This window comes from Aspergillus undulatus (assembly GCF_047715775.1).
Source record: "Aspergillus undulatus strain CBS 261.88 unplaced genomic scaffold BDV17scaffold_2, whole genome shotgun sequence".
Classification (NCBI taxonomy): Eukaryota; Fungi; Ascomycota; class Eurotiomycetes; order Eurotiales; family Aspergillaceae; genus Aspergillus; species Aspergillus undulatus.
The window spans coordinates 1,068,159-1,096,147 of NW_027396606.1; the positions used below are offsets into that span (position 1 = coordinate 1,068,159).

A 27,989-nucleotide genomic window follows, 5' to 3' on the forward strand; every position below is an offset into this window, starting at 1 on the left:
CAAAACCAAGAATCAATAGCCTCCACACCTAACAACAGACCTGCCTGGACTAAGGTTATCTAATGCTATTGCCGATTGGAAGAAGCTGAGAGGTCCTGCCTCCGGCTAGGTAGGTAGTACAGACGCACAGACGCGCGAACATGAATGGGAGAGGGGGCGGGCAGGTGCGATACTGGCATCGGCACCTGGAGGCCCGGGGCCGGGTTGCTCCTTCCTTCCCGGTTGCAACATGTGCATCTTGTCTACATACCACAAAACGAATGGCAGTCACGATGGTAGATCGCTCCTTCCACCTTTCTTCCATTTGACTGGAGTTTGTTAGGTACCTAGTGAGTAGCTCTTTCCCTTTCGGTGATCGCTCCTTCCTACCTGGTTGCAGAGATACACTTAGTACTAAAAGGTTACAAGACAAGGCTGCACCGGCGGACGCCGTTGTGACTAGTAGTAGTGACACGTCACCGATGCGGCTGATGCGGCTCTTTGATAAAGTTGATGCGTTGTGCATCCTGCGCTAGAGCCACTGCGGATCACGGGTGCTGGTCAGAGGGTCAAGGGTCAGAGGGTCAGATGGGGCGCACGAGCCTAGCGGTGGAATGGAATGCGAAGGCCGACGTTATGCTAAGGCGAAGACAATGGCAATCTTGTTTGGTTCTGAGTCCGCAAGAGAGTGTACACCAGGCCTTGATGATTGACAAGAAAAGGGGAACGATAGCCTACAGAGAACGATTATTAGGGGCTACGTATAATGGAAAGATATAGCGAGTGACAGTCTGCATTAATTGTAACAATCTGATACAGACAATGAGAGTCGAGTCAAAAGCACTCAAAAGCAATGCAAGGGCCACGAGTCAATCCCATCCGGGAGACATCAGAACCGGCCAACTAAATCAGCCAAGTAGAGACAGAGGTAATAGAAACACACAAGATGACCACGAGATGCATGGATCTGAAGAAAAGAGAACAAGATCAGACTAGAAACAAAGGCTCGCATACGCGTCGCCAGGTAAAGGAAACTTTTCTCGCTGCAAGCGTCATCGCCAGGTAACTTTGAACAAGAAACTGACTGGTACTTCCAACGTCAACGAGACGAAAGGCTACTTCGCCCTCGCCCACCACAGGTCGCGCTCAAGCTGTGTTGGTTGATAAACAAAAACACTGGGTAACAGCATCACAAACAGGTTGCACAATCGTTAAACATGTCATGACCAATTCCGAGAGAAGAAAAATAAAACTTTTGATAATTTAAGCTCCTAGGCTTTGGGCCTGAGATTTCCAGAATTCCACAAGCTGCCGAGTCTCGTCAAGCTCCTTCCGGAGTTCAGAGATCTGGCGCTCCATGTCACCCTGGCGCTCAAGCTTACGAGCACGAGACTTACGAGCAGCCTCGGTGTTTCGCGCACGCTTGGCAGCAACAGGGTCAGACTCGTCGAACTTGATAGGAGGGAGAGGCTTGCTTCGGCGCGCGTTGACACCGGCAACAGTCGAGTGCTTGACTGCAGATCCACGGGAAGTATTTGGCGAACGGCCAGGCGAAGATACAGATTTCACGGTAGGAGAGACAGGAGGTTCAGCCTTGACTTCAGCAAAAGAAGCAGCAATCTCAAGAGCAGCCGGGTCAAATTGCGCCATGGACAATCCATCATCAGTAGGGAAGAGGGAGTCCCACTGCTCATGACCGGGAGCAAGATCCATGTCAGTGCCGAACATAGGGGACGTGTCTTGGCTGAAGTATCCAGGCGATTCAAACGACGGCGTGCTGAGATCTGTGAAAGAAGCCGAAGGAGGGGCAGAAGCATCCATGAAAAGATCGCTAGGCGAGACAGTGCCCGAAGGCATGTCTGCCTGCGAATCCTTGGACGCCATGATGCCAGTAGGAATAATATTGGGAGAAAGCATGGTCGGCTCGGTGGAAAGCTCGTCACCGAAGCCGTCCGGCCCAAAGTCGAAAAGGTCTGGGTCGCGCGTGTCAGTATGCAGGTACAAATGTCGAGTATCCATGCAGTGGAGCTCACCTTGAGCAATGTTTCCGGTAGACATGATGCGACGATGATTTGGCGGTTGCGCAAAGTTGTTTTGAATTGGTGAGTTGGTGGTGCTGTTGAACAGAGGGACAGGTGGACGATTATGAATATTATTAGAATTCGAAGCCGCAGGAGCAGAATTCGAGACGGCGAACCGACGCAGAGAGTGCGTCCGACTAGAGGGACTAGACCGAAGAGTAGTAGACAAAGGATACCCGGTCGACTGCGTAGCAAGTCGGGCTAGGGCTACCCGAGGAACCTGGACTGGGGAACCAGCAAACTGATGCTGCAAGTTGACAGAGTTATGGCGCAGAGGCTGCCCTGATTGGAGCAAAGAGCGCTGATAGACAAGTTGTCTAGGGGTTGTACTCAGTTGTGCTGGAGCACGCTGATCCCGATGTTGATGAGGCTGGGGAACAGGATAAAGCACAAAGTCCTCGTGAGGAGAAGTCGGACCGTTGTTGTTGTTGTTGTTGTTGCTGGAATTCGGATTCTGAGCCGGAGGCTGCGTGGGCAAGGATGAAGGAAGCCATGGTTGCTGAAGGTTATCCGTGGTGAACGACGTGTAGTCGAACGTGGTGAAAGAGTTCGGGAAAGAACTTGAGCTACGCGAAGCGATGCTGAAGTTCAGAGATTCCTGGGAAGGAGGCTCTGAGGTTGTTTGAATGTTGGAGGGGGGATTTGAAAACGTAGTCCGTTGAGGAGCTATGATGTCTGTCTCGGCTGAGAAAGACGATGCGGCGGGGGGTGCACTTAGCAGTCCATTTTGAAATGGACTGTGGTACTGAAAGCTTTGAGTGGACTTGTATGATATGGTGGCGGCGGTACTGAGAACCGGCTAGAGAGTGTTGCTGTCAAGATAAAGCGTGGTTGAGTGAAAGAGATCAAGGGAAGAAAGATGAAGGAGAAAAAGAAGAAGAAAAGAGAGAAAAGACGCCAGGCAACGACGGCATCAGGCACCTTTTTAACTCCCGCTCGTTGTGCGTGGTCGCCCGGCCTAGCCGTCCAATCAGCCCGCGCCCTTTGTCCGCCTGTCGCGCTTACTACATAAGGTATAGCCCCATTTTTACGGTCAGCAGGTGTGAGTCATAGGGCCAGCCGCAGTTTCAATTGGACGGCCCACCGCGGAAGCGGGGCTTCGCGGGCTCCTTTGGCTGACAAACCATCGCTGCCTGCACCGAACCTGTGGACTCTCGATGTCGCGCCTGGGGCTCATGCCTCGTACTCGGCTCACCCTCTTGACGTCGTGCTTTGCAATTGACCAACCAGCTCCTGCGAAACTGCATCTTGAATCGCTTTCACAGTTCACAGCCTCCCCAGGCTCCCTCGGGGTATGGATTAGGAAACCCCATGTGCAGCGAGGGCACTCTCAGGCTGAGCCCCAGCCGGGGCCAATTCCCTGGGGCTAGCTGGCCTCTGCGCCGTTCCTCCAGAACAGTGCACGCTGGCGCAAAATGAACAACAGTCCCATAATTCAGCGCATCAGAGTTCAGACCAGGGCCGGAAAGCAGCGCAACTTGCGCAACGTGAGCGCAATCATCAGCGCAAAGTCCGCAAACTCTGGACAGTCTGCCGTGCGGTGGAGATCACTTTCCTGATTGACTCCTGGCCGTGTGCCGCGACTCCCGCTACGGGCGAACTATCCTGGTTGGCGTCGTCGAAGGGCGTGCCTTCGCATTCCAGAACTCAATCGTCAACCGGATTCTTCCGTCGACTGGAGGAGTTCATCTGACCCGGCGGAGGATTTGTGTGCTTCGCATTCGCGCTAATTCTTCAGATTGATTGGAGGCTTTCTATCTCGAGGCTTACGGCTGATGTCGATGAATCGGAACTTCGGCAGGGTCAGATTTGACGGGATGTTGAAGAGTAAGATATATTGTTGAATACTTAGCGGTTACGTAGACTTCGGGATATCGCTATTAAGATGGGCAGGAAGTCAGGGACAGGAACTTTCTGCGAAATTTGGGAAATGCAATCCGTAAGCCATCCACGAATTTTTCGAGGCTATACAGGTTATGGAGTCAAGATGCTCCGCCATCATTCCCACATCAAGCAGATCGCTTACTTTTCCTCTCTATGGACTGATTCCCATATTCTTTAGAGGGTTAGATCCACCTCTCGGTCGCTATCTACCACTCGGACACTCCAGTCACGTGACTAATTTTACCACGAAAATTCCGTGTTGACAAGCTTAAGACCCCTAAAATCCATAACCCTGGATAACCACCCAAACCCCTTTAGACCTTAGATGTAGGCTTTTTGAAGGTCAAAAATGATATGAGAATCTGCAACGAAAGTTGAAGTTCTCACCAAAGTGTACGGGTGGTAGGTAGCGACCGAGAGGTGGGTTTAACCCTCTAATCAACAGTGTACTTCTTGAATCAAGGATACTTCTTTTACCGTCCAACTTCAAGAAGACCATTCAGTATTGCCCTGGATTTGTGGGCGCAATCGCGTCGGAAAATATTCCCACAGGCCCGCCATATCGGGTCCATACAATTTTATCGCTTGGAACCGACAGAACTGTGGGTTTAATTGAGACCACAAGCGATTTCTTAACGGGAGAGTAGACTACCATGCGCGGAGTGATCGAGACGATTTACAGATGCGACATTACCAAACAATGCATTGATTCTATTAGTTATTACCTATGTTGAGCCAATCGAGGAGCAACCGCGCATAAGACACGGCGCTCCCATGATGGGGTCAATGAGTAGAGCGAGGATCCAAAGTAAGCCAGATTCAACAAGTAGATCACCTTCTCCTCACCCGTAATCACCGACACTGCATCAAGCGGCCACGGCAATCTCAAGTCACAAAGCGAACTATAAACAGCAAGTGGTATCAATCTAGTTGGTCGGCGCATGATCTCCCAGGCTAAAGGGGTATCCCCTGAGAGATCGGATATCATAAAGGAATGAACTGTGACGCCCGATAAAGGCGGCCACGAGAATCGACCGTCAAAGCAGCAGAGGGTATCATTGACACTCCAACCGATGAATCGACCTCCCGGGGAAGCCAAGGCAACATGTGGAGTGACACCGGCGACATTAAGCTAACGGAAATTCGAGTGTAAGGATATTGCGAGAATTTTGTTCTTTTTCGGGTTCTTATCAACCAAGTGATTGATCACGATGCGGCAGCGTTAGGGAATTCATAACGCTTATCCCACCATTTTTCAAATTCGACTGGCCGTGGCGTACTTCAAGCAGCAGCCTGGACGGGAGCGGGAGTGGAGGCAACAGCGGGCTTGGTCTCCTCAGTAGCAGGGGCTTCAGCGGGCTTGGAGCTCTCCTCAGTAGCAGGGGCTTCAGCGGGCTTGGAGCTCTCCTCAGCAGGGGCAGCCTCAGCAGCAGTCTCGGTGGTCTCCTTGTTCTCGGACTTCACGGCCTTGCTGGGCTTGCGGAAGAGACCACCGAGCTTGTTCTTGGGCTTAGCCTCACCCTCAGCGGCCTCGGTGTCGGAGTCACCCTTCTTCTTGCCGAAGCTGCCGAAGAAAGAGGTGCGGCGCTTCTCCTTGGTAGCAGCAGGAGTCTCGGCGGCGGGGGACTCGGCAGGAGTGTCCTTAGCAGCCTCAACCTCGGGAGCGGCGGTCACGCTCTCAGGCTCAATGGGCTTAGCAGCCTCCTCGACAGGGTTGTCAAGCTGAGGAGCAGTGCTGGCGACAGGAGTAGTCTCGGCAGGAGCAGCTGCTTCCTTCTCAGTCTTCTCCTGAGAGGGGCTGGTGACCTTCTGGAAGAAGTTGCCGAAGATGGAGCTGCGCTTGGACTTGACGGGAGCAGCCTCAGTTTCCTCCTTCTTTTCCTCCTTCTTTTCCTCCTCCTTCTTGTTAGAGGTCTCAGCGGGAGCGGCAGGAGCTTCAGTGGTGGCAGGCTCAACAGCAGGAGCAGCGGGGGCCTCAGCAGCGGGGGCCTCGGTGGCAGGCTCAGTAGCGGGCTTGGTCTCCTCAGCCTTGGCGGCCTCCTCCTTTTTCTCCTCCTTCTTCTCCTCCTTCTCTTCCTTCTTTTCCTCGTGCTCCTCCTTCTTGCCAAGGAGGGTTCCGAAGATGGAAGTCCTCTTGCGGGAACGGGAGCGGCTTTTGGCGTCCTTCTCCTTGTTCTCCTCAACAGGAGCCGCGGCAGCAGGAGTCTCCTCGTCCTTCTTGTCCTCTTCCTTCTTGGTCTCCTCCTCCTTAGCCTCCTCCTTGGTCTCGGCGGGCTTGGCGGGGGCAGCAACAACGGGCTTGGTCAGCTTCTCGAGCTCAGCCTTGTAAGCCTCGCTGGAGGTGATATTCTCCTTCTCAGCCTTGGCCTCGGTGGACTTTGCCTCAAGAGCAGCGATCCAGCTGTCACGCTCAGCAGCGTTAGAGGCCTGGAAGGTGTGCTTGTGGCCGTTCAGCTTGAACAGGAACTCGTTAGAGCCCTCCTTGGCAACATCGTAGATCTCGGCCTGTTTTTGTTAGCGCACTTGTTCAGAGCTGAGCCCCCAATGGGATCCGACATACCAGGTTGATGACTCCAGCGGGGGTGGCCTTGTCCTCAGCGCGCTTGGTGAAGAAGAGCAGACCCTTACCGGTCTGGCTGGCCCAGGCGACAATGGGGTTGGCGACAGCGGGCTTCTCGTTGCCGCGGAAGACAGAGAGCTGTTTAGCCTCAACAGCCTCGTCGTTGAAGTAGAAGAAGCGCTTGGCGAAGCGAAGGGACCTGTGTAGTACCGAGTATTAGCTGCCATTCAACGTTCAGCGTACGCAGAGGTTCTTACTTGACAAGACCAGGAGCCTTGTAGCCCAGGGTGCCCTCAGAAGCGGGGGTGACCTCCTTGGGTTCCTCCTTGGTCTCCTCAGCCTTGGCCTCCTCCGTAGCGGGAGCAGCGACGGGAGCAGCCTCGGTGGTCTCGGCGGCGGTCTCCTTGGGAGCTTCGGCAGCAGGGGCCTCAGTGGCGGCGGGAGCCTCAGTGGCAGCAACGGGAGTCTCGGTGGCAGGAGCAGCAGGGGCAGCGGCCACGGGGGTCTCCTCAACGGGCTTCTGAGCTTCAGACATGGTGTCGATAGTAGATTAAAAAAGTAATTATAAAGGGTATCGATGCGATTAGAAAAGTCGTAGAGAAGCAAAGAAGGCTTCGCGAATCGAGCAGGGTATCTTAAGGGGGGTATCTCAACAGAAAGAAACAAGAGCAACCTAAGGGAGCTCGGGTATCACAACGAAGGCAAAGGTGGTGAGGGGGAAGAAGCTATGGTTTCGCAGAATGAAGCAGAAGAGAAGAAGAGAGGAAGAAGAAGATGGGAGGAAGAGCAGAGAAATGGGAAGAAAAAGACGGAGCAGGGGCAGGCAAGGCCACGAAAGGAGCAAAAGGAGGAAAAGGAGGGTGGGCAGGTCGCCTGTTCGGGAAGGGAGCTGCAGGGCGGCGCGCGCTCTATGGGCGACTAACCACTCCAAACTCTGGTTAATTTGGTCCTTTTAATCTGCTTTGCTACAAGGAAAGGGGCCGGTGCCAATCAGAATACGCGTTTGCGAGCACAGAGCAGCTGCTGGCGCTGAAAGTTGGAAAAGTTTTCAGTGCGACCTGGCATCTGGACTTGCGATCAGAGTCAGGGAGAGCTGCTAGTGCGCATAGCTCGACCCAGCTGCACCTGCAGATGCGCCGTTATGCCCTTAATCTCTGACCGGCCATAGTATATTAATATCGATCGCATACTGCACTATATTGTTATAATTTGGTTAATTTGCGCCGGCCAGCCAGCTACCTTGGTAGAACTTGTTCAGAGTGTGGTTGTTGATAGGAATGTTGAGGAAAAAAGTCAGGTAAGCACGCTTCGTGTGGGTCCAACCTTCAATGAGGACTTGGTTGGGACCTATCGCGCCTAAAGGTCCAGAAGACTCACGACTGAGACTGAGTCTGCCCTGAGCTCTGGCTGCAAAAGTCAAAGAAAGCTCTCCTTAATCCCTGTCGCATTACTGGCAGCTCCTGCAGGGAATCTTCCCTTCTTTCAGACCAAGTCTGTCAGAATCAGCTCTCCATGTGAAGTTGAGTGTCTGTTGTGATGAGCGCAACTAACTCAGACTACCGCTGGCTTCTTCCATGGTTCTAGCCCGGGCCAACCAGATTAGGCAGTCAGCTCGTCACGCTGCTTAGGTAATCGCCCGTTGGCCTCAGTCCACGCGACTAGACACGAAACATCTCATGACAGCCAGACTGCCAGCAACTCTTGAGAGGTGGCCAACCAGCATCCAATCAGCCCCCTCCACGAGCGCAATCCGTGACATTTGACGCCATCTCGTTACTCTCAAACCAAACAAACTGTCCTGCTCATCGTCCCTTCCAAGGTTGATAACCTGATAGCCTACGAGCTCTCGCGCACGGGTGTCCTCCGGGCACAGCATAACAAGTCGCCCGCCCCACTGCCACCTGCAGATTGCGATTCCAGCCCTACAAAGCTCCAAGTAGCGCCTATAGATACGGCCGACGGACGACGAAGCGCCCAAGCGAGTGGCAATGAGCGCATCTATCGAGATTGCCGATGAGACTCTCCGTTTCATACAGATCACTTTGAAGTGCCACGCAAGACCATAATGGCAGTTGAGGCCCGAAACCTGCCAAATCGTGCACCTTGATAGGATCCACCCCCTTTTCACCATGCTCACCGTCTCGTTTCTGGCTTCTTTGATGGCGATGAACGCCAACCAATCAAGGCCGTGTCGATCTGATGATCGTTTTTGAGCCGTGTTCATCACTTCCCTACTACAGTTCTCCTTTCGCGCCTGCCACTACTGACATCGGAAATTTTCGTCAGGTCGAGCCGTCTCTGTCTCCGCCAAATCATGGCACGTTTTTCGGTCTCTTGCCCGTCTGGAGTTGTATCTTAACGCTCTGCTCCACACTTGCGCTGTGATTTGAATTTTGAAGCCCCTCCAAATCCTTAAGCGCGACTCGCGGAGGACAGAGTTTGTACGTCGCGAGTCGCATGCTCCGAATACGGAGTACATGAAAGATCCTGTAGATAACCGTCTATCTGTGCAGCTGACGGGACACAGGACAGCCAGCAGAGAAAACATTCAATACGCCCAGCCCATATTGCCATCGATTATTGACAATACTCAAGAACGACAATGCCTGCGACATTCCGTCATTGAAGGCTCCGCTATGATCAATCGTATCCGTAAGATCGTACCACGGCCCATGATTCCCTGCAGAAACTGCTCCGTGGCCCGTCCCTCAAGTCCCATCGCCTCAGTTCTAACCAACCCTGGAAGCCGAGCCCCTCGCAGCTGCAGTCCTGTATCAGCGACCCCTCACTAAATATCGTGACTTCGTCATCGCTGCAATGACAATCCCAGCCTCAGCCGTCAGGCAGGATAATTAACTGCACAGGTTATATTAACCGCATTTCTTAATCCACCAGCTATCGCGAGTTCGCGACCTAATTAGCGTCAAGGCGCAAAGAACATCACGCGTCTCTTCACTACCTGCGGCCCAGCCTCTAATCTTATCCAAAGAGGCAAACTGGCGCCTGATCGTTTCTTCTTTGAAGTCTCACGAGTCACAGGCCTGATCATCACGTTGGCAATCACGACTATATTCCACATCATCTTACACCCTCTGGCCTGGATGGAGAACCACTCACCGCCACGGCCTCAAGCTTGTCGTCTCGCATTTACCACTAACCCTGGTGGGACGGGACTCACGTTCCGATAGCTGGTGATTTAAGGGCGATCTTGCAACGACAGAATAAGTTGTGCGACATTTTTCTTCTGAGTTTATGTACTCTGTACATGTGCGAACTGCGTACCACCCATGCATCCATCTGAAATTCGTAGACTACAATCGTCAGTTCGTCTGTACCGAGTCGCCCCTGCTGATTCGTACAGTACACACTCTGTAGAGGGCGTAGAATCGACTTCAGTTTAAGCAGCCAAATAAGCCCGCCAATCACTCTTTTTTGCTTGTGTCACGACTATCATTGCTGATCATCTTATCATATCATATTTTGACATGTTCATGTCTGCGCTATGATGCTATGGCATCATGACTCGTGCTAAATCTGACATCTGATATGTACATGTACCATGTTCATCTCCTCCACGGTCCCGGTTCACCGGATATCAAATCATATCGGAGTCCTTACTCCGTACTATCATCGACAGATACTGGTGGACGAACGAACTTCTTTCCGTTGTTCTGGATTAGTTTATCATGACTCCAACAAGCACAGCCACACTCAACCGCCGACCAAAAGACTCATCTATCGCTTCGCGTTGCTTTGCTTGCCAAAGATCAAATGAAATTAAATCATGCCGCCGTCGTAAGAACATACCTGCGCGAGACTCGTTAACCATCAAAATCCCTTGCAAGTCCAGTTCTACCAGACCCAATTCGATTCTCAAGAATAAAAGGAAGGAAAGAGAAAACTCACGAAGTAATACTATCCATCCTCTCCGTCGTCAACTTCAAACTAACTGTCAAAAGCTCCCTCGCAACATCCGGCTCCTCCTCTCGAAGCCTAATCCAATCCTCCCTCTGTAGAGCCCAAGTAACACACTCCTGCTCCGCCCGAACCGTCGCCGTCCGTCTAGTCTCACTGAAGAACGGCAACTCCCCACAGGGTCGTCCGGCAACAATAAGCTCAAAGTAACTTCCCTGCGGCAACTCATATTCCGCGCGAAGCATCCCAGATTCAAGGAGGTAGAAGGCGTCGGGGATGTCGCCTTCGTTGAAGAGGGTTGTGTCTGTTGCGTGGTGCTGGCGCGTGAAGTAGGCGCAGGCGGGGAACCAGAAGTCTTCGTTCTGGTTTGTGAGGCCCTGGAAGGTTTGGAGGAGGAGGGGGAGGGGTTGCCGCATTGAGGACCAGGCGGGAGGATGGAGGACTGCGGACTCGTCTTCGGAGAGGGTTGTCGTTGCTGCGCGTTGGAGGTAGGTGTGGCGTGGGGAGCCGACGATGTGGTTTGGGTCGGTTATTGAGGGGATTCGCGGGTTTGGGTTTGTTGGAACGTCGAGGTGTTGCGATTGGGCTTGGGAGGTGGATTGGAGCGGGGGAGTTGTTTGTTGGCTTCGTTGGAGGAGGGCTTCGCGGTGGCTGTAGAAGACGTTGAGGTAGTCGTTTTCGCAGTATTCGAGGGCGGAGTTTAGGTCTTCAAAGATGCGAACTCCGAATTCTGGTTCGAGGAGGCCGACATTTTGGAGGCTTTTGCCTACATCGCTTTCTACGTCGAGGCCGGATATGGTCATTTGGACGTTTCGTTTCTTAAGGATGCGGTTGATGCGGGTGAAGGCTTCTGCTGCTGAGAAGTCGATACCATAAACCCGAAAGAGGTCCAAGATGATGAACCTGATAGGAAGTCTGCTGAATGCTTCGTCCTCGATCAGCCCTCGCATGGTGTTCTCGACATCCACGATCGTGCCGAAGAATAGATAGCCACCGAGTTTGAGGATCAGCGTTTGCTTCCCGGCCTCTTTCAGGTATCGGTGTTGAATCGGTGGCCGCCGAACCGTAGACCCAGCGATTTTGCCAGAGTAAGTTGCGCGAATGGCGGACTTTCGCGAAGTCTGGACGACAAAGCTCAAACAAGCCAGGATGATTCCAACCAGGATTCCCGCCACAAAGTCCCATATACCCATCGTCGCGACAATGATGACAACCTGGAATATCAGTCAGCGCCCCGAGAAGTCACGGACCAAACATGGAACCTACAGTTAGATATTCATGCCGATGTAACTTCCCCCACGTATCCACAAGAGCCTCCTCCATCAACTCAATTCCCAACAGGAAAATCAAAGCTCCAACGACCATAACAGGGATAAACCCAACAATCACTGGGCCAACGAGCATAATACCCGCAGTAGCTACTGCAAGCATGATACCAGCCAAACGCGAGTTTCCACCGCTGTCAATAAACATCAAGCTGTTGGTGTACACAAGGTAGTTCTGAATACTGCCTGCGAACCCCGAAAGCGCATTCGTGACCCCGTGAGCGATCAACTCCCGGTCAACATTCAGGTTGTCCTCGCCAGTGGAGATTCCCAATGCCGGGACATTGATTGGGACATGGAGGATTCCGAAGAAGGTGAGGGCAAACATTGCGGGTATAGTGTCGACAAAGGCAGGCCAGTTGACGGCCGAAAAATCTAATAAAGTTAGACGGAGACAAATACTTAGGATAAGAGAGTGGACACACCATAGAACGTATAAAAGTGATACCACGGATTAGAAGACGAGGGAGCATCAAAGACCCAACCGCTGTTCCGCAATGAAATCATGGGTATATGCGCGATGAACTTGACGATATAGAAAAACAGTGCGACAAGAATGAAATAGGCACCAACTAAATAGTTAGATCGGACGAAACGTTTGAGGACGAGAAGGCCAATCGCAAGCGACAAAGGCGTTGTCCAAAGGGGTATAGTATCCAGGCTGCAAAGCTTCTGCAATGTGGGTATATTGAATTCAAACGAGCCGGGTAGTCGAGCTGATACCTCGAGGCCCGTCAGAATGAGAAAGAGGCCTACGCCTCCAATGCACCCGATAAGAATATGCCGGGGGAAGAATCCGATCAGGGAACCGATCTTGCACGTCCCCATAAGGAAGAACACAAGGCCTGTAAGGATGGAGCTAACGGAGAAGGATAGGATCGTGGTTGCTAAAACTGATTTCGGATTATCTTCACCGACTCTAGCCAGAATCGTAAACGCCATCTGGTGGAAAAATGGAACGACCTCGATCATCTCGCTTCCAATCCCTCCGCGGAATATTGAGCCTCCGCACGAGAAGACCAGCTGCGCGATGATTGTGCTGACGTAGAACATCGATATCCCATCCGACCCAAGGTCAGCGAAGACGGCTTCTCCCAATGGGAACAGGATCATTCCATATGAAAGAGCATCCAGGATATTCAGCAGCAACCCAAGGAACACTGACGGCAACAGGCTCAGTGGACGCACAACGCCTCGGCGCCACATGGCTCGACGATCCCATGACTTTGGATGAGCCAGTACATGAAAGGACGTCGAGATCTTCGAGAGAGCATTTGGCAGAGCACAGGGCGTCTCTTTAGGAGCGTACATCTGACTCTCGACATCACTCACCACTCCATAGCTCCTGGACCGTGAAGGCGACGGCTTAGCCAGCAAAGATGTCCGCTCCGTCGGGTCCTCTTCTTCTGCATTGGCTGAAACAGATGGTCTAACTGTCTCACTCGAGTCATTTCGGGTGCCGGTACTCCTTCTCCGATCTCTAGTGAGGCTCGACGACGGATCACGAATCATAGCTGTCAACACCGACGAACCCCCAGAATCGACCGTCGGCGAATGCCCACTCTCTCCGGATATGCTAGAGCTTGACAATAGCGAGCTGGGCGGCTTCGGAGCCTCAGAATCAGCCGGGTCATCTATATCCGCCGGTCGAAAGATATCCATAGCTGCGGGGAGCTCTTTCGGTTCCCGAGACAGGGCGAGGGAGGCCAGTTCCGCAGATTGTTCTCGAAGGCCATGGGAGGAGTAGTGCGCCGGATCTAGACCACAGTCAGTAACATAACCACTTGAGCAAAGCTAGCAGACCGAAGGTCCTCATATCAATTCAATTCAATTCAATTGTACCGTACCGGAAGCGTTATGGAACGAGCGATGATAAAAGGACCGACTCGGCGTCCTGTAGCTCATACCACCAGATACCACAGGCTCCGCGTCCGACCCTAGCACGCGGGGGAGACTGCTGGGCTCCACGGGTGCATCTGGAGCGACATTGTCGCGGGAGATTGGTGAAGGGTTATGCGAGGCCTGCGAGTCTGCGCGCTGCCTCCGCCCCAAGACGCCCATCACGGCTGGAGCGCGAATAGAAGGTGCTATCTAGAAAAGAGAGTGGGTTCGCAATCGGCTGTCGTAATTGATCAAGCTAGCGACGGTTTCGAATGCTGCAGATGCTGGCCGGACTGAGGATGGGGATGACGCAAGACTTAAGGTGAAGGCAGCAATTGGCATCGCCGGGGGGTTGAGGAGACGAGCCAGGGCCGGCGTGCGGGCGACGACATGGGAGGGGTAGCAGACGGCAAAGTTGATAGAGAGAAAAGTAGTCCTTCGACTAGACTAGTAGATGCAAGCTTTGCGGGTTGCGTTGCCTGGGCTGGGTTGGTCTTATCGGCGGATTGAGTAAAAAGTCTTTGAGTCTTTCTTATCTCGACGATTCTGGATTCTGGCGGGCCCACTTGGTGCCTCGGCCCTCTGTCCGATTCCAAGGAAGTGAGAAGCTGCCACGCGAGATTGCTGCTAATGTTGGAATAAAGAGAGATCCAAAAAGAGTGGCAAGATCGATAACTAAGTGTTGAGTAACTTGGATACCGTTAGCTGTTCGGAGATCAGCCGAGATAAAGCTCCGGTTGCAGGAAGACGCAAGTAGCGTTGCATTGCTTTTTGCTGCCTCCACTTAAGCAGCCAAACTCAGGAACGTTACTCCGTCGTAAATAATCATTATCACCAAGACTCAGGAGTGTATATAAAAATATATGTCTATTCGTATATCATAAATTGGGTATCACAAAGTCAATCCTCCCAACTCCATAATGTATTGTCTTGAAATCTCGCTCAACTCAACCTCTCCAAAAACCCCTGCGCAATAAGCCGTTCGACATCGCCATGCCGCACATACAGCTGACTATTTTTCGTCAAATTAATCACCCTGCACCAGTCAGCATCAACCCCAAACACAGTCTCTGGCCCAAGAAAGACCCCTTCAGAAAAGCAGCACACATACCCATACTCCGTCTGAATCTCACCCGCATCCCTCAAAACCCTAACGTCGATAAACAAATCCCTCGGCGGCTCCAAACTCCCCGTGAGATCGATATCCGTCCACTGCCCCTTATACGACGCAAGCATATCCGCATACTGACGAAAGTACTCTTCCTCCTCAGGACTCAGCGAGCTCTCCCCATTTCCAGCACCACCAGCCTGTGCATTATTCGTCTGTCCACCGGCGCCTCCTTCACCCGCACCCTGCTGCTGCGCCTGCTGCTCAAGCAAGTCAACGCCCTTCCAACACGCCTCCTCTAACTTCTCCGTTCTTATGCGATGGTAGGCGAGTAGACACCGCTTATTCCGGCGGATACAGAGGTGGTCGACTAGGAGTGCGCACGCGACGGCGGGTTCCTGGGAGGGATTGAATGCACCTTCGAAGGGGGCGAGGAGGGCCGCGAGGTCGCGGTCCAGGTCGCGGACTTCGCGGGCGACGGTGCGGACGAGTTCAGTTTGGTAGGGCGGGAGGTATGCTAGGGATTGGGTGCGTTTGGCGTGTTGGACCTGGTGGTGGTGGGGTTATTCTGTAAGTTTGGATTCTAGGTTTGGAATTGAGAGGTCATATTTGGAAAGAAAATGGGAAGTATACGTACCAGTTTATTGCCCAGTTCTCCGTACATGGTGCAGGGTTAGACAGAGTTGGAGATGTTGGAGACCTCAAGGGCACAGTAGAGGTAGTTTCGCGTTCGGACGCGTCTTTTGCGAATTATGGCGGTGGGATTGGTAAACGGTGTGCACAGGACGCCTTAGAGAAAAGATTGAACCGAGCACGCTGTGCGCACTATGTATCAGAAATGATCTGGTGGTCGTAAAATGGATCGTGGGGTCAAGAATATCTGGAATTCTGAAGCGATGCGTTTCCGCATCGTATATTATCTCGGTTGTCCCGCCGCTTTAACAATGCCACACGTGACTGCAGCTAGGACAGCCTTCTTTGTTCTTCGCGCATTGCTTCTAGGGAGTCGACGTCCACCTTTGAAGATAGTGAGAAGATCTGCGATACATCCTAGAAGGACTTGGGCCCCGGTTTCGCCGTTGCGAAGAGTCGGCGATAGTCTTTGAGCGAAGCAGGCTCCAGCTGGATGCTACAGCGCGTCAGTGACTGAGATCGATGCCATGAACCCTAGAGTGCATACATAATCTCAGCTTGGGGATTGCAGCTAACTCTAGGAATCTACAGTGATAAACTTACAAGCGAGCGCGAACTTCATTCAAGAGCATTCATTGGTTTCTAGTCTAACAGGGTGGTCCGAGCCAACCCTAAGCAGATGAAGCTCTATGAGGTCAAAAGACCTAAACAATTATATAAACAAATCACCACCCGGATGCAATCATGGGGAATAATGAGATAGGGTAAAGGTGCAGGAGCAAGAGCATGCATCATATCCAGGCAAAAAGATATCGCATTGAGATTGAGGAAAGAAATAAGAAAACGGGAATGGGAATGGGAAATGGGAATACAGAACATATCCAGGTTCTGGAACGAGAGATGAGTACCACCCAACCTGTCATCAGAATGCGAGATCTCGTTGCAATGCGGGAAAGTTCAGTCACGGGGTTCCTTGAGCAGAGGGCCGACCCAGGATAAGAAAGAAGAAAGAGAAGAGTGTTGGCACTGGTTATTCAGTCATCGAACACACGATTGGCAGAATGACGCTTAGTACCCCTGGCCATCTCCCAGGATTTCGTCGAATGATGAGCCAGCGGGATGATCAAGACTATGCGCCTGGCTTGACCAATGCTCACTGGGATCCAGGGTCTGCACCCCGGACTGCAAGGCCGGTGCCCCGACATATGGGTTTGGGCTGGCTGCAACCGAGCCGCGGTAGGGGAGATACGTGTTGTTTGCTGCAGCTTGGTCCTGCCATGAGGAGGGGTATCCAGGGCTGTAGACCTGGTTGCCGGCAGCCGCAGCCATTGAACCATAAGATTCCAAGATCCGAGGGTCGACCTGTTCATCCGTGCCAGCTCCCAGTCCCATCATCTGTCCTTGAGGTCCGAGGAGGTCTTGATGGGCTGCTCCAGGCAGGCCAGCCAGAGCAGTTGACTGAGGGTAGTGCATCTCATCGGGGTTAGGGGTCGGCACGTACTGGGACGGGTCGGAGGTGATCATCAACCCTGAGGTAGGAGTCCCAGGATAGCCTTGAGGCCACGAGGCAAGGTATCCGTCGGTGGGTTGCAGGCCATGGTCGTTCATGTCAGGAGGCGTTGGGTGGCTGCTGTCCCAACCGTTGCTGCTGATCTCGGGGGTGCTGTATGTGCTGATTCTGTTGATAACGTGAGGTGCAGGGCTGCCCTCGGGTGTACTCCGGTAACCGGCGCCGTAGTAACGATCATCATCGAGACCGAAACGCTTTCGCTTGTCCTTCGCAGGAGTGAACTTGTAACCGGGGTGTGCCCTCAGGTGGTTTTTTTTCTCGATGGTTGCCAAAGCCTCATACTTTTGCCGAATCTCTGGCTTCTCTTTATTCCAACTCTGACCGGCGGCTGTGGATACCACTTGATGGTTCTGTTGTCTGAAGTACTCCTTTGTCCGGTCAGCGTAAGCCGAACGATAGAGCATAAATGAGTTCATCGGCCGAGGGACTTTTCCCTTCTTGGCCGTCTCCTTAAGGCGCTCCTCAATCGGTCGGTTCACATGTCGCTCCATATCTTTGATGGGGACATGGGCCATGTCTCTCGTCAACACACTGAGAGGTTGATCCATGATGAATCCCCAGTCGGACTGGTTGCCTTTTGCCCTGCGTCGCTGTCTGGGAGATCTCAGCACTCTGGCCCTTGTGAGAGGCCTCCCTGAGGGTGACTGCCAGGATGTTGTCGATTGATAACCGTCATCTGTTGGTGGAGTGTCGACTCGAACGTCATTGGCAAATGTCTTTTCCCGGATTAGCCTTTTCCTAGTCATAGCCGAAGGCGCGAAAAAGAGGGCTGAGATACTTACCGGATGTTGCAGGGCTGGGTTCTGAGGGTAATCGCTTGTTGGAGCATATTGCAGGTTCTAATCGAGTTAGTTCATGAGCCAGAGAAGGTAAGGGCCATGGCGGTCAAACACTTACTATGTTTAGTGAGTCTTGCTCGGTGAAGGAGACATCGTTGGTGAGGCCGGGATACAAATCGTCATGATGAGCGACGCCTGAGGAGATGTCGCCGTCGTTTGACTGAGGAGGGGATGGCGGGGGCACCCGCATCAATCGCTGGTTGACCATGTTGTATGGGAGAAGGTTGCGAGTGTGGAATTGCAACGAACTGAGCCACTCTTCCGCTTATCAATCCTGAGAATAGAGTCGAGTGCACTCCGGTATATCTAGTTGATAACTAGACAACGAGGATCGACAGATGTGGAGAGCTGCCAAAGCCGCCTAGCCAAGTGCGCCGTCGAAGGATGAGGCTTCCGGGCCGAAGCAGAAACCAAGTGAGACAAGTCGTTTTTTCGATCAGTGCAATTGCGGGTCAATTCTGTCTGCTCTGGAGGAAGACAGAAGAGACGATGAGAATAGGATAGACAGGTCCCTTGGTCCAGAGATCTGAAGGAAGAGCAGAAGGTGGAAGACAATTGGAAAATGAATGGAGAACGAGGTGGTTCTTGCTGCCTTATTAACACAGGCGGATGGAAGAAGAGGATAAAGGTGAAAGGTGAAGAAGGTGAAAGGTGAAAGGCAGGTGTGTTGTTGTTGTTGTTCTTGTTGTTGGTGATGGAAGGACCTTGGAACAGTAAATGATTAAAGCAAACCAGAGGTGGATATCAGCTTGTTTAAGACCCTGCATGCAGGCAAAGATATGCGTTCGTCTCTATCCTCAGAGTGGGAATCACAGAAGAGCGTCGTCGTGATGGCGCTCTCAGTCTTTGTGCTAGTGAGTGCCTTCCCCTTGGGTCAAAAAGCACTTCTCTTTTCCCCTTTTTTCTTGTCTGGTTTGGGATTCTTTTATTCTTTATTTATCCTCTTTTCTCCACCTTGTTTTCTTCTTTCTCGCCTTTTTTGTGATTGGACTGCCGCGACGTTATTCGTCTGGTATTCCTTCCATTCTCCCTCTCCTTAGAACGTGCTCTGCAATGGCACATGAGTTTCACCGGTTGTTTCCATACTGACCCTGTCAGAGCCCGTCTTTGTGCCAAATCTATTCATGACGCTCAGAAGAATGCATCTATGTTTCTGGTACACTGGGGCAGTGCTCTTCGTTAACCACATCCGGCAGCGCTTATCCAGCCCCGTCCAGATCGGTGAGCATCCGCTGCGGCACAGGATCTTAATTTAGGCGCTGGTTGTACGAGGCCGTCTGGGGCAGGTCTTGCAATTAGCGCCTAATTATAATCACCAGACAGGCTGTGAGGCCTGTGATGGCTGAATTTGGCGGTATTCTTGCGCTGGGACTAAGTCCGGTGTGACCTTGTGGGGCATTGCTATGGCCTGGCCCAGTGGCCCTACTGTAGGAACGAACTTGAATGGCGACATCGGGATCTCCTCTCGACTTCCGAGCCAGAAGTACTTTGATACTTAGATACTCCTGTCAGGCTGGATAGTGGGTGAAGAGCCCGTACCGGAGCTAAGTGTCAGAAGAGCGCAATGGGAGCTCGTGCCCTGGGGATGGCAAATGACAGGGGAGACTAGAGATCTAGTGTGCCTCGGTCTGGAGATGACAGGAGTGGACCTATCACCTCGCGCAGGGCGAATTAATTCAAGTTGTGGATCGAATGGAAGCCAAGAAAGTCAAATGTTGCATCCATGATTCGATCAATATGGCGGCGATATGATATGGAGGAAAAAAGCTGGGGACCGATATCCAAATGCAGGAGTGACAGGGGTCAGGCCAGGAGAGGATAGCATCAATCTCTTTAGTCGGGCGAGTCAGAAGACGGGCTTCAAGAGCCCTGGAGTCGATCGCCCCTCTTCCGCCGCCATACTCTTCTGAGACTTATCGCATCAAGAATCGGAGCTAGTTGTGGCCTCCGCTGCAATAGGTTAGTAGAAGTATAGGACAGGCATTCCCTGTCGCGGGCTTCCTATAGGACCAGGAGCCACTTCTTGGATCAGATCGGTGTTCGTAGCGGAGGGAAACGCCAGCCCGGTTCAATCCGATGTCAACCAGATTCCAAATGCCACGTTGTCTACCAGACGGAGAAAACCTGGGTTTGCCGGAAGCAAAACTTCATGGCTGAAGGCAGAAGTAGTTCTCCGTACAGTACGCAGAGAATAGGAGAAAAGAGTGGACAGGGTGGAGGTTCGCGGATAGCGATCATGTTAGGAGCAGGAGTTCTCCACAGCAATTGAGCTCCTCCGGTCCCATAGAGTATATACACGCGCTAGAGCGATTAGTCCAGCACCCTTCTGAGCGCCTAGATGCTTAGGAAGTGACTCCATTTGGCCAATCGCAAAGGACCAACTACGGGCCACCGAACAGAATTGTGGACACCCATCATGATCTCGCAAACCTCTGAACCAAATAATGATGATAGTGGGCATGCGTTCTCCGCTGTAGCGTTGGCTCGGGCACAAACAGACAGCATTCTCGTGTTTGATAGGAGGAGGGCAAACGAGGTTGCGTTGACCGCTATCGCTACCAGAGTCGCAACGCAGATGGAGGAGCGCCGTGGCTAACCTCAGCCACCAGCCGGAGACCAGTGTATAACGTAAGGCAGGAGATGAGCTCAGGATTCTCGGTAGATAATCTGCCCGTACAGAGTCAGTAGATAGTAGTCCAGCGAAGTGCCAGTTCTGGAGGAGGGAGATGAAATGATGGACATCACGATGAGCGATGGACCCGCCTGACTCTGGTTGATCGGCAGCCAGGGTGACTTCTCCGGGCGCGCTATCATTCGCAGACGATCCTGAGCACCAGCAGATCATCGCCCCAAGCTGATCAATCGACTGAGTATCTTTCTTGAACTCCGACATCATGTATTTCTGAGTACTAGCAATGATCTAGTCTACGACTTCAAATTTAAGGTTCATGACAGTTACTGCCAACCGAGGTTCACCCGCTGTCGATGACTTTGGCGTCGAGCGCTCAACTTTGAGTTGATCCTCGCTGCAGTGTACATCACTAGGTTCTCACTAGCCCTACGGAGTCGATTTCGGACACGGACACGGACTGCTGACAGCGGCAATGACAGCCTGACAGCTACTAGAAAGCAATGCCAAAAAGACTCCGCAGTTTGTACCACTGCTCAGAGTTTGTACGGTTCGCGCTTTGCCTGCCATGCTGAGGCTCTCAAGTCAGCTGAATGGCTCTCCGAGTCGGACCTCGTTGCGAGGACTAGTAACATCCCCAGGTGTCTACTTAGGTATCCCGATGATGGTAGCACCAGTGTGTTGTCCTGAACCAACAAGATAATTCGTAATTCTGGGGCACGGGGTCCGTTGAGAGCCGCACCGTGGAACCCAGCGAGCTGCTCCCGAGGTCGCCTCTCACATCATCGGGGCTGTTAAATCCGGAGCCAGTAGGAGTGAGGACGACTCTCTGTCCTCTCAATCCTGCACTCCCTCACTGAGATCCACGACTCCACGCCCCTCACGGCGGTTCCTCCCGGGGACCCTGGCCCGAGTCGGTGCACTTTCCCCGACCTGACCCCCATTCGACTTGACTCAGGAAACTTTGCACTACTTGCACTTTTCCAACCCGAGCTCCCTCGCGGCGACACCTTATTCGCTTTCCACCTGACATGACAGCTGAAATTGACGGCTTGCATGACACGCCCGGCCTTGGTGGTAAGGATTCGAGATGAGAAGCCACCCGAGGTTGCTTATCTGGCTGCTTTCCTCACGGTGCCTGTCATCCTGGTTCGCCCTAGCCCTTCGTGGCGGTCTACGGGGTCTTGGTCTCTTGCCCAAGGGCTTTACATCACGTGAACATCATATACTTTGTCGGGGACCCGGGGGATGCATCATGCAGCTCGTTGTCGCTGGTAAGCATTTTTCCAACTCCTTTACTCCATTTCTCCACACAAGCTCCCGGGGAAGTAACTGTGACCAACTGTCATGGCCTGACCTGCAGCTCGGTGTACTACATGGCGGCCATTTCGCCTCGAGATTTGACCGTCATTGGACCCGACACCATAACCTACGCATGTGGCGGTCACTGAAACTTCGCTAAGGGGTAAACCCATCGGAATAGGAAGGAGACACAGAGATAACGGCAGGTTTTGGTTGCGGTTGGATGGTATGAGGCTACGATCGGTCATTCGGCCCCGACGACTACTGCCTAGGTACCATGCGCCAACATCGTCACCCTTATCCTCTAATCGGTGTGTCTTGCTACCGAATCTGTCTCCAATCGTCGCCGGCCTCACTGGCGTAAGGTCTTCTTCTTGCTTTCAATTCATTTTTCGAAGTGGTTTCTTTGGCGGTTCATCGTTCGGGATGCAACAGCAGCAGAATGGTGGGGACTTGGAGGACGTTAATGCATGGCGGCTGGTGCCCGGCCCATGATCTACGGTTCTGCGGCTGTCAAGTGAAAGTCATTGGCCTGCTGACGGGGTTGGATAGCTTGCGCAGGAACCAGAGCCAAGCTGGCCCCGCGGTCAGTTTCCTTTGTCTCTGCGCCCATCCTCATTCCTTAACCCCCCAAAACGGCTTTAGAAGACTGATGGAACAACTCTTTTTACTTCTCCTCTAACGGCCAGAAGATGCATGACTACAAGACACTAGAGGATTTTCAAATTCTTGACTTATCAGTCTAGCGATCCATCTGGGCTCTTGCGTGATGTCCTCATTAGGTCAATGCTATCCCTCGGCTGCCGACGACGTCGGTGGATTGTGGGTAGATGCCAACATCATTAGGAACCGTATCACGCATGTCAAGCACCCCAGTCGTCGCATATGCTATACCTCGTGCATCCTGCCTTTCCCAGAAATTAGTCCTCAGGCGCGCACATCATTACGAGTCATGAGTGCCACTTACAATCAACTTCAGACGTAATATGAGCAAGAAACACGGATCGCCATGTGCTGTGGGTACCATGGAAACCGAACTCCGTATCAGTTCCTTTCCAAGTGAGTCTCTCGGCCTCAACCATGGTTCTATTGATCTTCTGAATTGTTCTAGAAAAAGATTAAAGCGTTAGATACGCGCCAGGAAGATGCGGCTAACTGAAATCGGCTCACTTCGTCTTGGATCAGCACACAGTCCTCCTCACTGTCGATAAAACCGTCCATTGATCGAATTCCAGAGACCCCAGTCTCCCATCGCGTCTGACCTTGGCTGCTTCAATTGCCTTGTGTGTTTCAAGATGCCTTCTGCTGCTGAAACGGGGCATCTGCTCTGCCCGTCTAAGAATACACACACTCTCCGCTTCCGTTTTGTCTACTGCGTAGCCCGTACCCTGGTGAGTCGCTGCGCCTCGTTCTATCTTGAGATATTCGTTTTAGTTCTCCAGCAAGCGCTTTTTTAGTAGCTACAAGATCGCGCCTTCCTCAGTGTCACTATTTTCAATGATCGAGGTGTTGACAAGAATATCTGGATTCCTTGAGTGCGTCGAAGCACTACTGGGCAGGGACCGATTTTCTCTAGGCTTTCCTGGCATTTTCCTGAAGAGGTATCAATGAAAAAGCCAAGTCTTCTCACTTGTCTTCCGTGGTCTTGACTTCAATTAGGCACAGCCAGAATGCGGATCTCGAAGTCGGCCGTCATGTCATCACGAGCCGTTCCTTGGGCAGATCACCCAGCGTGGAATGAGACTGGGAGAAGATCCTCATCTATGGAGAGCAGGTCTGCTCCGAATCAATAATCTTGTCACCGGCTCATCTCTCAAATTTCCATGAACGGGCAGTTCTTAAGCCTCTCTGATGTGCAGACTCCGCGATTTAGTGTTAAGACCGCTTTCCTGTTTCAAAATTCTGATGCGCCTTGTTGCATGCTTGCAGGATTTCTGGCAAAGGACTCGTACGCGCCAACGTGGCCCCAAAAAATGGACAACATTGCCCAACATGACAGCAAGCTTGAGGGCCGTCATAATTGCACGGCGCTTAAATTGGCCCCGCGCCACAAGCCGAGCTGTTGCGGTAAGAGCTTTTGAAACTACGCAGCTGCACTTACTCCCTCTGAAAGACAAGGTCCTTTTGGGCGTGGACACGGGCCTCCCCAGTGACTTGAGGATCTAGGTTTTGCAAGTCTACGACGGGCTGCCGGCGGAAGACTCATTGCTGCATACTGCGATCGAGAGGAACTCATCCCACCACTACGAACTTCAAGAACATGGTCGATACATCGACGATGTGGAATGACTCAAGAGAGCAGCATCTGACAAGCCACAAGGCATGTATCAGGCATGCAGACATGAGTTATAGTAGGACAGACTGGACTAGGATGTTACATCCAACAACCCAAGGCTATATCATTGGCGCTTCCTACAACTGCACTGCTCGACAATTCGTTTTGCCCAGCCTCCGCATGCCACCTCAGTTCAGTTGACCTTATACTTTCCTAGACTCTATTGGCGTGACGCCTGAAATTTCAGACAGGTGATGGTGGGCATTAGGCACCTGTCGCCATTGCGCAATGCAGCCCGGGTCTGGGCGCGTATAATCCAGAAGCAGGACTGGACCTCATGCTTGAAGAACAGATTGCCCATCTGTTAAATACTTGGGTAAACTAAACTAACAGAAAGCTATCCGGACAGCAACGATCTCTTTAAGTAGCTCCACATGGATGGAAACAGGCAGTAGATTCAACATCCCATTCTATCGAAGGGAAAAGCAGAGTCACCAATGGTAGAAGAATCGGAAGGAGATCTCGGAGAAACGCTCAGAATGGGCGAACGGGGAAAGTCAGGAGATTCAGATTTGGAGTACTAGATGTAGCAGAATCTAATTTTGGGAGGTACGGCTAGAAGGTTTTGAGCAGTCAGCATACTCCTAGGGCAGTGGGTATATGTTGGAGAGGAGACGCCAGCTCCCGTCAGTCCACACCCTTTACTGCACCGCTGCTGCAAGTTGAGAGTCCCTATCACCTTCCCTCCTCCAGTTTGGCGAAGAGGTGTATCAAGTTCGATTGAAAACCTAGAGAACACCAACTCTGCTCCCTCCTTGTGATCGTCATGGCGATGTCTCCAAGTTGGGGGCTGTACATTAGCAATTTGCTCGTGGCCACGGAATCGATTGTATTTCTGGAAGCATAAACTATTGATGCGCTGCATAACGCCCACATGAGAGTTCAGTTGCAAGGTTCAGGACTTTGAGGCATTTTCTGGCATTTCCGTTGCTTCCAATGTGAAAGATAGTCATCGTGCCAATTGAAACATCACGCGCGCTTGCACCGAATTGAGCTATCATACAACGCCATGGAGCTGCAGTAGAGCAGAGCAGATTGAGGACGGCCACTGTCCCTGCCGCCTCATCGAGCACCGACACCCGGCCCTCAGTAACAACTGTTTGGAGCCCATTTGCTGTCCGCCCTTCCGGCCCAGGAAGTCGCGCAGAACAGGCGAGCATCACCAAACTCTGTTGCTTAGTGGGACTACTCTCTCTCGCCAGCAAGAGCACGCAGTTTCCAGAATCGAAAGTACCTATAACGAAAAGTAATATCCCGGGTAGTAACAGCTTAGGACGGTGGAGTAGCTTCCAGTTCCATAGACCAGTGACATTTGAGGGGCCACTGCAGAAGGGCAAGCAGATGGCACGGTGTGTGCGAGGTGCATAACCCCACTCAAACCCAATGCCCACTCAGTTCGGGTACAAAGGGTCGAACTTGTAGCACGAATGGAACCTTCTCCACAGACCCGAAGCGCTGGAGTCACGGCGCTATCGGGCTGAACCTGACGCGCCCAGAAAGTTTGAGCGCAGTATGTGATGTTGGACTGGCTGGCTCACGGCGGGCAGGCGGCGGACATGCGGCGGACACGACTTGGCTGCAGTGGATGACTTGAAATTTTGGTAACGACCTCCAACTCGCTCCTGATTGCTTGCGTACGGCTCGAAGAGGTAAATGCATGTCTTCGCCCTGCCACGTCGAAACCTTTGGTTGTTGGTCAGGCACCACCAGAACGTCCATGGTGGCCGCATCCGATTGGCTTTCGCATCGCAAACCCCACACAGCATGGCGCTATCACAGTATGACAATGCAGTCAAGTTCCGAGCGGCTAGTACATGGGATTCGTGAAAGTTTGCACGGCCGAGAGCCCAAGCAGGCTTGATTGGAGACAATCCTGTCGCACGAAAAATAAGCCCCATACCCAACGCACTGGGAACCTTGGATGCGGACCGCGACAAATACGGCCTCCCGCAAACCCTACGAAAGGTTGGCGGCGGGACCGGGGCGCCACGGTTTATTTGATTTCGGACGAGTGGCGTAGCGCTCCGATAACACAGAGAATCGGTAGGGGGGTTGGCAGCTGCGGCAAGTGGGCGTCAATCCAACGACCGTGGTCACTAGTCACCCTTCAGGCTCCCATGGATGGATGCCTCGATCGCGATCAGTGGTTACCATTGGTTGGACTGCACTGATCGAGGGTCAGGGATGTGCCAAAACTTAATCAGCGAGTCAACACGACATCACTACTATTATGCTATGCTATGCTTGCAAGAGCCGTTCGCAGTAGCCTGGATTGGGGAGCTAAAGGCCAGAGGATGCTTCAGGGTGGGCTACCTGATCTGGGGGCCGGACAAACATCAACGGACGACTGTGCCACTGTGGGTAAAGTGGAAATGAATCGCAACGGATTCGCACAGCGGCTGGACTCTCTGGTTCTCGGTTCAGGATGTGACAGCTGTGAGGGACTGCGCGAGCTACGGGACTGTCGGCTTCGACGGCACCCCATTGGCCAATGTGATAAAACTGTTGGGCCTCCCGTTTCGGTGTCGAACCCCTAGGAGCTCCTAACTGGAGCCTGACAGGCTGGACCCTCGTTGTTCTCGAGGAACTTGAAGGCGATTGTTCTGCGGCTTGCTTTCCGACTCATTGTCCACTCTTTCTTGTGAAAGCATCGAAGAGAGGCCAGGAACTATACAACTTATCTAAAGGCAAAGTACATCTACAGAGTACGGAGTACGGATACAGACCTCCAAGACTCCCTCGACTTTCTCAAATCATCAATCGCCATCGGCATCAGCCTCAACCTCCCAATAACTGGATACCTTGGATCTGGAAGCGAGAATCAAGGAATCTGAGGCCATGGTACTTTGCGTGTCGCATATCATCATTCACTTTCTTGCAAAAACGGACAAGTATCCAAGCCCGTAATTCCAAATCGCAACGTTTGACCACGGCACAGCCAATGAGAGTCAAGAACGCATCGACCATCCAAGCCGGAACCGGTTCCGCTTGCAGCCAGGCCGAAAATGGCCTAGCGCCGGCGGCCGGGAGAGTCACACGGGCCCACTCGATCGGCGCTGGGGCTTTCGAATCGCCGAATCGCCGAATCACCGTGGACCTCGGCCCTAGGATTACCCGGTCAGGCTTAGCGTGGCCCAGTGTTCAAGGTTCGCAGGATCGAGGGCCGATGGCTTCTGGAGTCTCACTCTCAGTATCACACTCCTCTCCAGATCGATGATCCGCGGATTCGCGCTGAGCCTGACTACAATCGCCTTGGTCCTCGTAGCTCGTACTCGTACGCGCTAGGCCCGCTACGCCCATATACTTTGCTTCTCTGACGTGAAGACACGAGCTGTCTATAGCATTGCATATTGCATACTGAATTACTCATGCACTGAGTATGTGCTCTGCATACTGTAATCTGTACAAGGTACCTGCGACTGACCTTTACGCAGACTTGTGCTGGCAACAATATATCATAGCTTGAGCATGAGCTCGAGCTCGAGCCTCGACGGTCAGTTCATTCATGCAGCTTGCCGGTGATGAACAGAGACATTGTCCGAGATGGTGCGGAGTAGTGGATCTATCCTGATTTGTTTTTGAGGTCTTTTGTCTCACATGAGATGCTGGCACTGGAGGCTAGGTGCGGCCCTATCCGTAACTTGTCAATCTGTGCGTGCAAGGTGAGATGACAGGGAAGTGACAGGTAGTGCTGGAGATTTGACTTTAGTAAGCAGGGAGGGTTCATGCAGGTGACAGTTTGCTTACCAGGAGAAAAAGTACCTGCAGCTCAGAGTCAACTCCGCAGGAGTTCATCGGAGGGTGTTTGTCGTTTGATATGACGAGATGGCGGCTGGACGTGCGCTTGACCGCAGACCAGTTCGCATAACAATACCCTAGCTATCAACATCCGGTACTCGGTATACGTGCATATTGTGCAGAAGACTGGATCTTGAGGGCGGTTCGGCA

General features: G+C 52.4%; 9 protein-coding genes across 9 annotated transcripts; 2 read left to right on the forward strand and 7 right to left on the reverse strand.

Annotated features, from left to right (window-relative positions):
• Positions 1–1,108: 1,108 nt before the first annotated feature.
• cpcA (amino acid starvation-responsive transcription factor GCN4) lies at positions 1,109–2,207 on the reverse strand. Its single transcript, XM_073765013.1, has one exon. The coding sequence runs from the start codon at positions 2,035–2,037 to the stop codon at positions 1,243–1,245; it is 795 nt and encodes a 264-aa protein (XP_073620818.1). The 5' UTR covers positions 2,038–2,207; the 3' UTR covers positions 1,109–1,242.
• Positions 2,208–3,039: 832 nt separating this feature from the next.
• BDV17DRAFT_251072 (uncharacterized protein) lies at positions 3,040–4,128 on the forward strand. The gene has a single exon (XM_073756390.1). It carries the CDS (start codon positions 3,218–3,220, stop codon positions 3,428–3,430), a length of 213 nt encoding a protein of 70 aa, XP_073620819.1. The 5' UTR covers positions 3,040–3,217; the 3' UTR covers positions 3,431–4,128.
• Positions 4,129–5,078: 950 nt separating this feature from the next.
• On the reverse strand, positions 5,079–7,135 carry BDV17DRAFT_72062 (uncharacterized protein). Its single transcript, XM_073765014.1, has 3 exons — positions 6,762–7,135; positions 6,505–6,703; positions 5,079–6,449 (listed from the first exon to the last, which is right to left on the reverse strand). The coding sequence occupies exons 1-3, from the start codon at positions 7,037–7,039 to the stop codon at positions 5,226–5,228; spliced, it is 1,701 nt and encodes a 566-aa protein (XP_073620820.1). The 5' UTR covers positions 7,040–7,135; the 3' UTR covers positions 5,079–5,225.
• Positions 7,136–8,080: 945 nt separating this feature from the next.
• On the reverse strand, positions 8,081–8,891 carry BDV17DRAFT_72113 (uncharacterized protein). Its single transcript, XM_073765015.1, has one exon. It carries the CDS (start codon positions 8,726–8,728, stop codon positions 8,150–8,152), a length of 579 nt encoding a protein of 192 aa, XP_073620821.1. The 5' UTR covers positions 8,729–8,891; the 3' UTR covers positions 8,081–8,149.
• Positions 8,892–9,993: 1,102 nt separating this feature from the next.
• BDV17DRAFT_298149 (sulfate transporter family protein) lies at positions 9,994–13,805 on the reverse strand (the record flags this gene model as incomplete). The annotated part of the gene is made up of 4 exons (XM_073763628.1): positions 9,994–11,633; positions 11,686–12,119; positions 12,170–13,501; positions 13,592–13,805. The coding sequence occupies 4 exons, from the start codon at positions 13,803–13,805 to the stop codon at positions 10,407–10,409; spliced, it is 3,207 nt and encodes a 1,068-aa protein (XP_073620822.1). The 3' UTR covers positions 9,994–10,406.
• A 693-nt stretch (positions 13,806–14,498) lies between these two features.
• Positions 14,499–15,591, reverse strand: BDV17DRAFT_72131 (DNA replication protein PSF1). Its single transcript, XM_073765016.1, has 3 exons — positions 15,371–15,591; positions 14,737–15,281; positions 14,499–14,661 (listed from the first exon to the last, which is right to left on the reverse strand). Exons 1-3 carry the CDS (start codon positions 15,395–15,397, stop codon positions 14,568–14,570), a joined length of 666 nt encoding a protein of 221 aa, XP_073620823.1. The 5' UTR covers positions 15,398–15,591; the 3' UTR covers positions 14,499–14,567.
• Positions 15,592–16,399: 808 nt separating this feature from the next.
• BDV17DRAFT_72143 (uncharacterized protein) lies at positions 16,400–18,268 on the reverse strand. Its single transcript, XM_073765017.1, has 3 exons — positions 17,828–18,268; positions 17,719–17,775; positions 16,400–17,652 (listed from the first exon to the last, which is right to left on the reverse strand). The coding sequence occupies exons 1-3, from the start codon at positions 17,981–17,983 to the stop codon at positions 16,435–16,437; spliced, it is 1,431 nt and encodes a 476-aa protein (XP_073620824.1). The 5' UTR covers positions 17,984–18,268; the 3' UTR covers positions 16,400–16,434.
• Positions 18,269–19,838: 1,570 nt separating this feature from the next.
• Positions 19,839–20,888, reverse strand: BDV17DRAFT_251085 (uncharacterized protein). Its single transcript, XM_073756391.1, has one exon. It carries the CDS (start codon positions 20,669–20,671, stop codon positions 20,015–20,017), a length of 657 nt encoding a protein of 218 aa, XP_073620825.1. The 5' UTR covers positions 20,672–20,888; the 3' UTR covers positions 19,839–20,014.
• Positions 20,889–26,481: 5,593 nt separating this feature from the next.
• BDV17DRAFT_251091 (uncharacterized protein) lies at positions 26,482–27,289 on the forward strand. Its single transcript, XM_073756392.1, has one exon. It carries the CDS (start codon positions 26,983–26,985, stop codon positions 27,256–27,258), a length of 276 nt encoding a protein of 91 aa, XP_073620826.1. The 5' UTR covers positions 26,482–26,982; the 3' UTR covers positions 27,259–27,289.
• Positions 27,290–27,989: the final 700 nt, after the last annotated feature.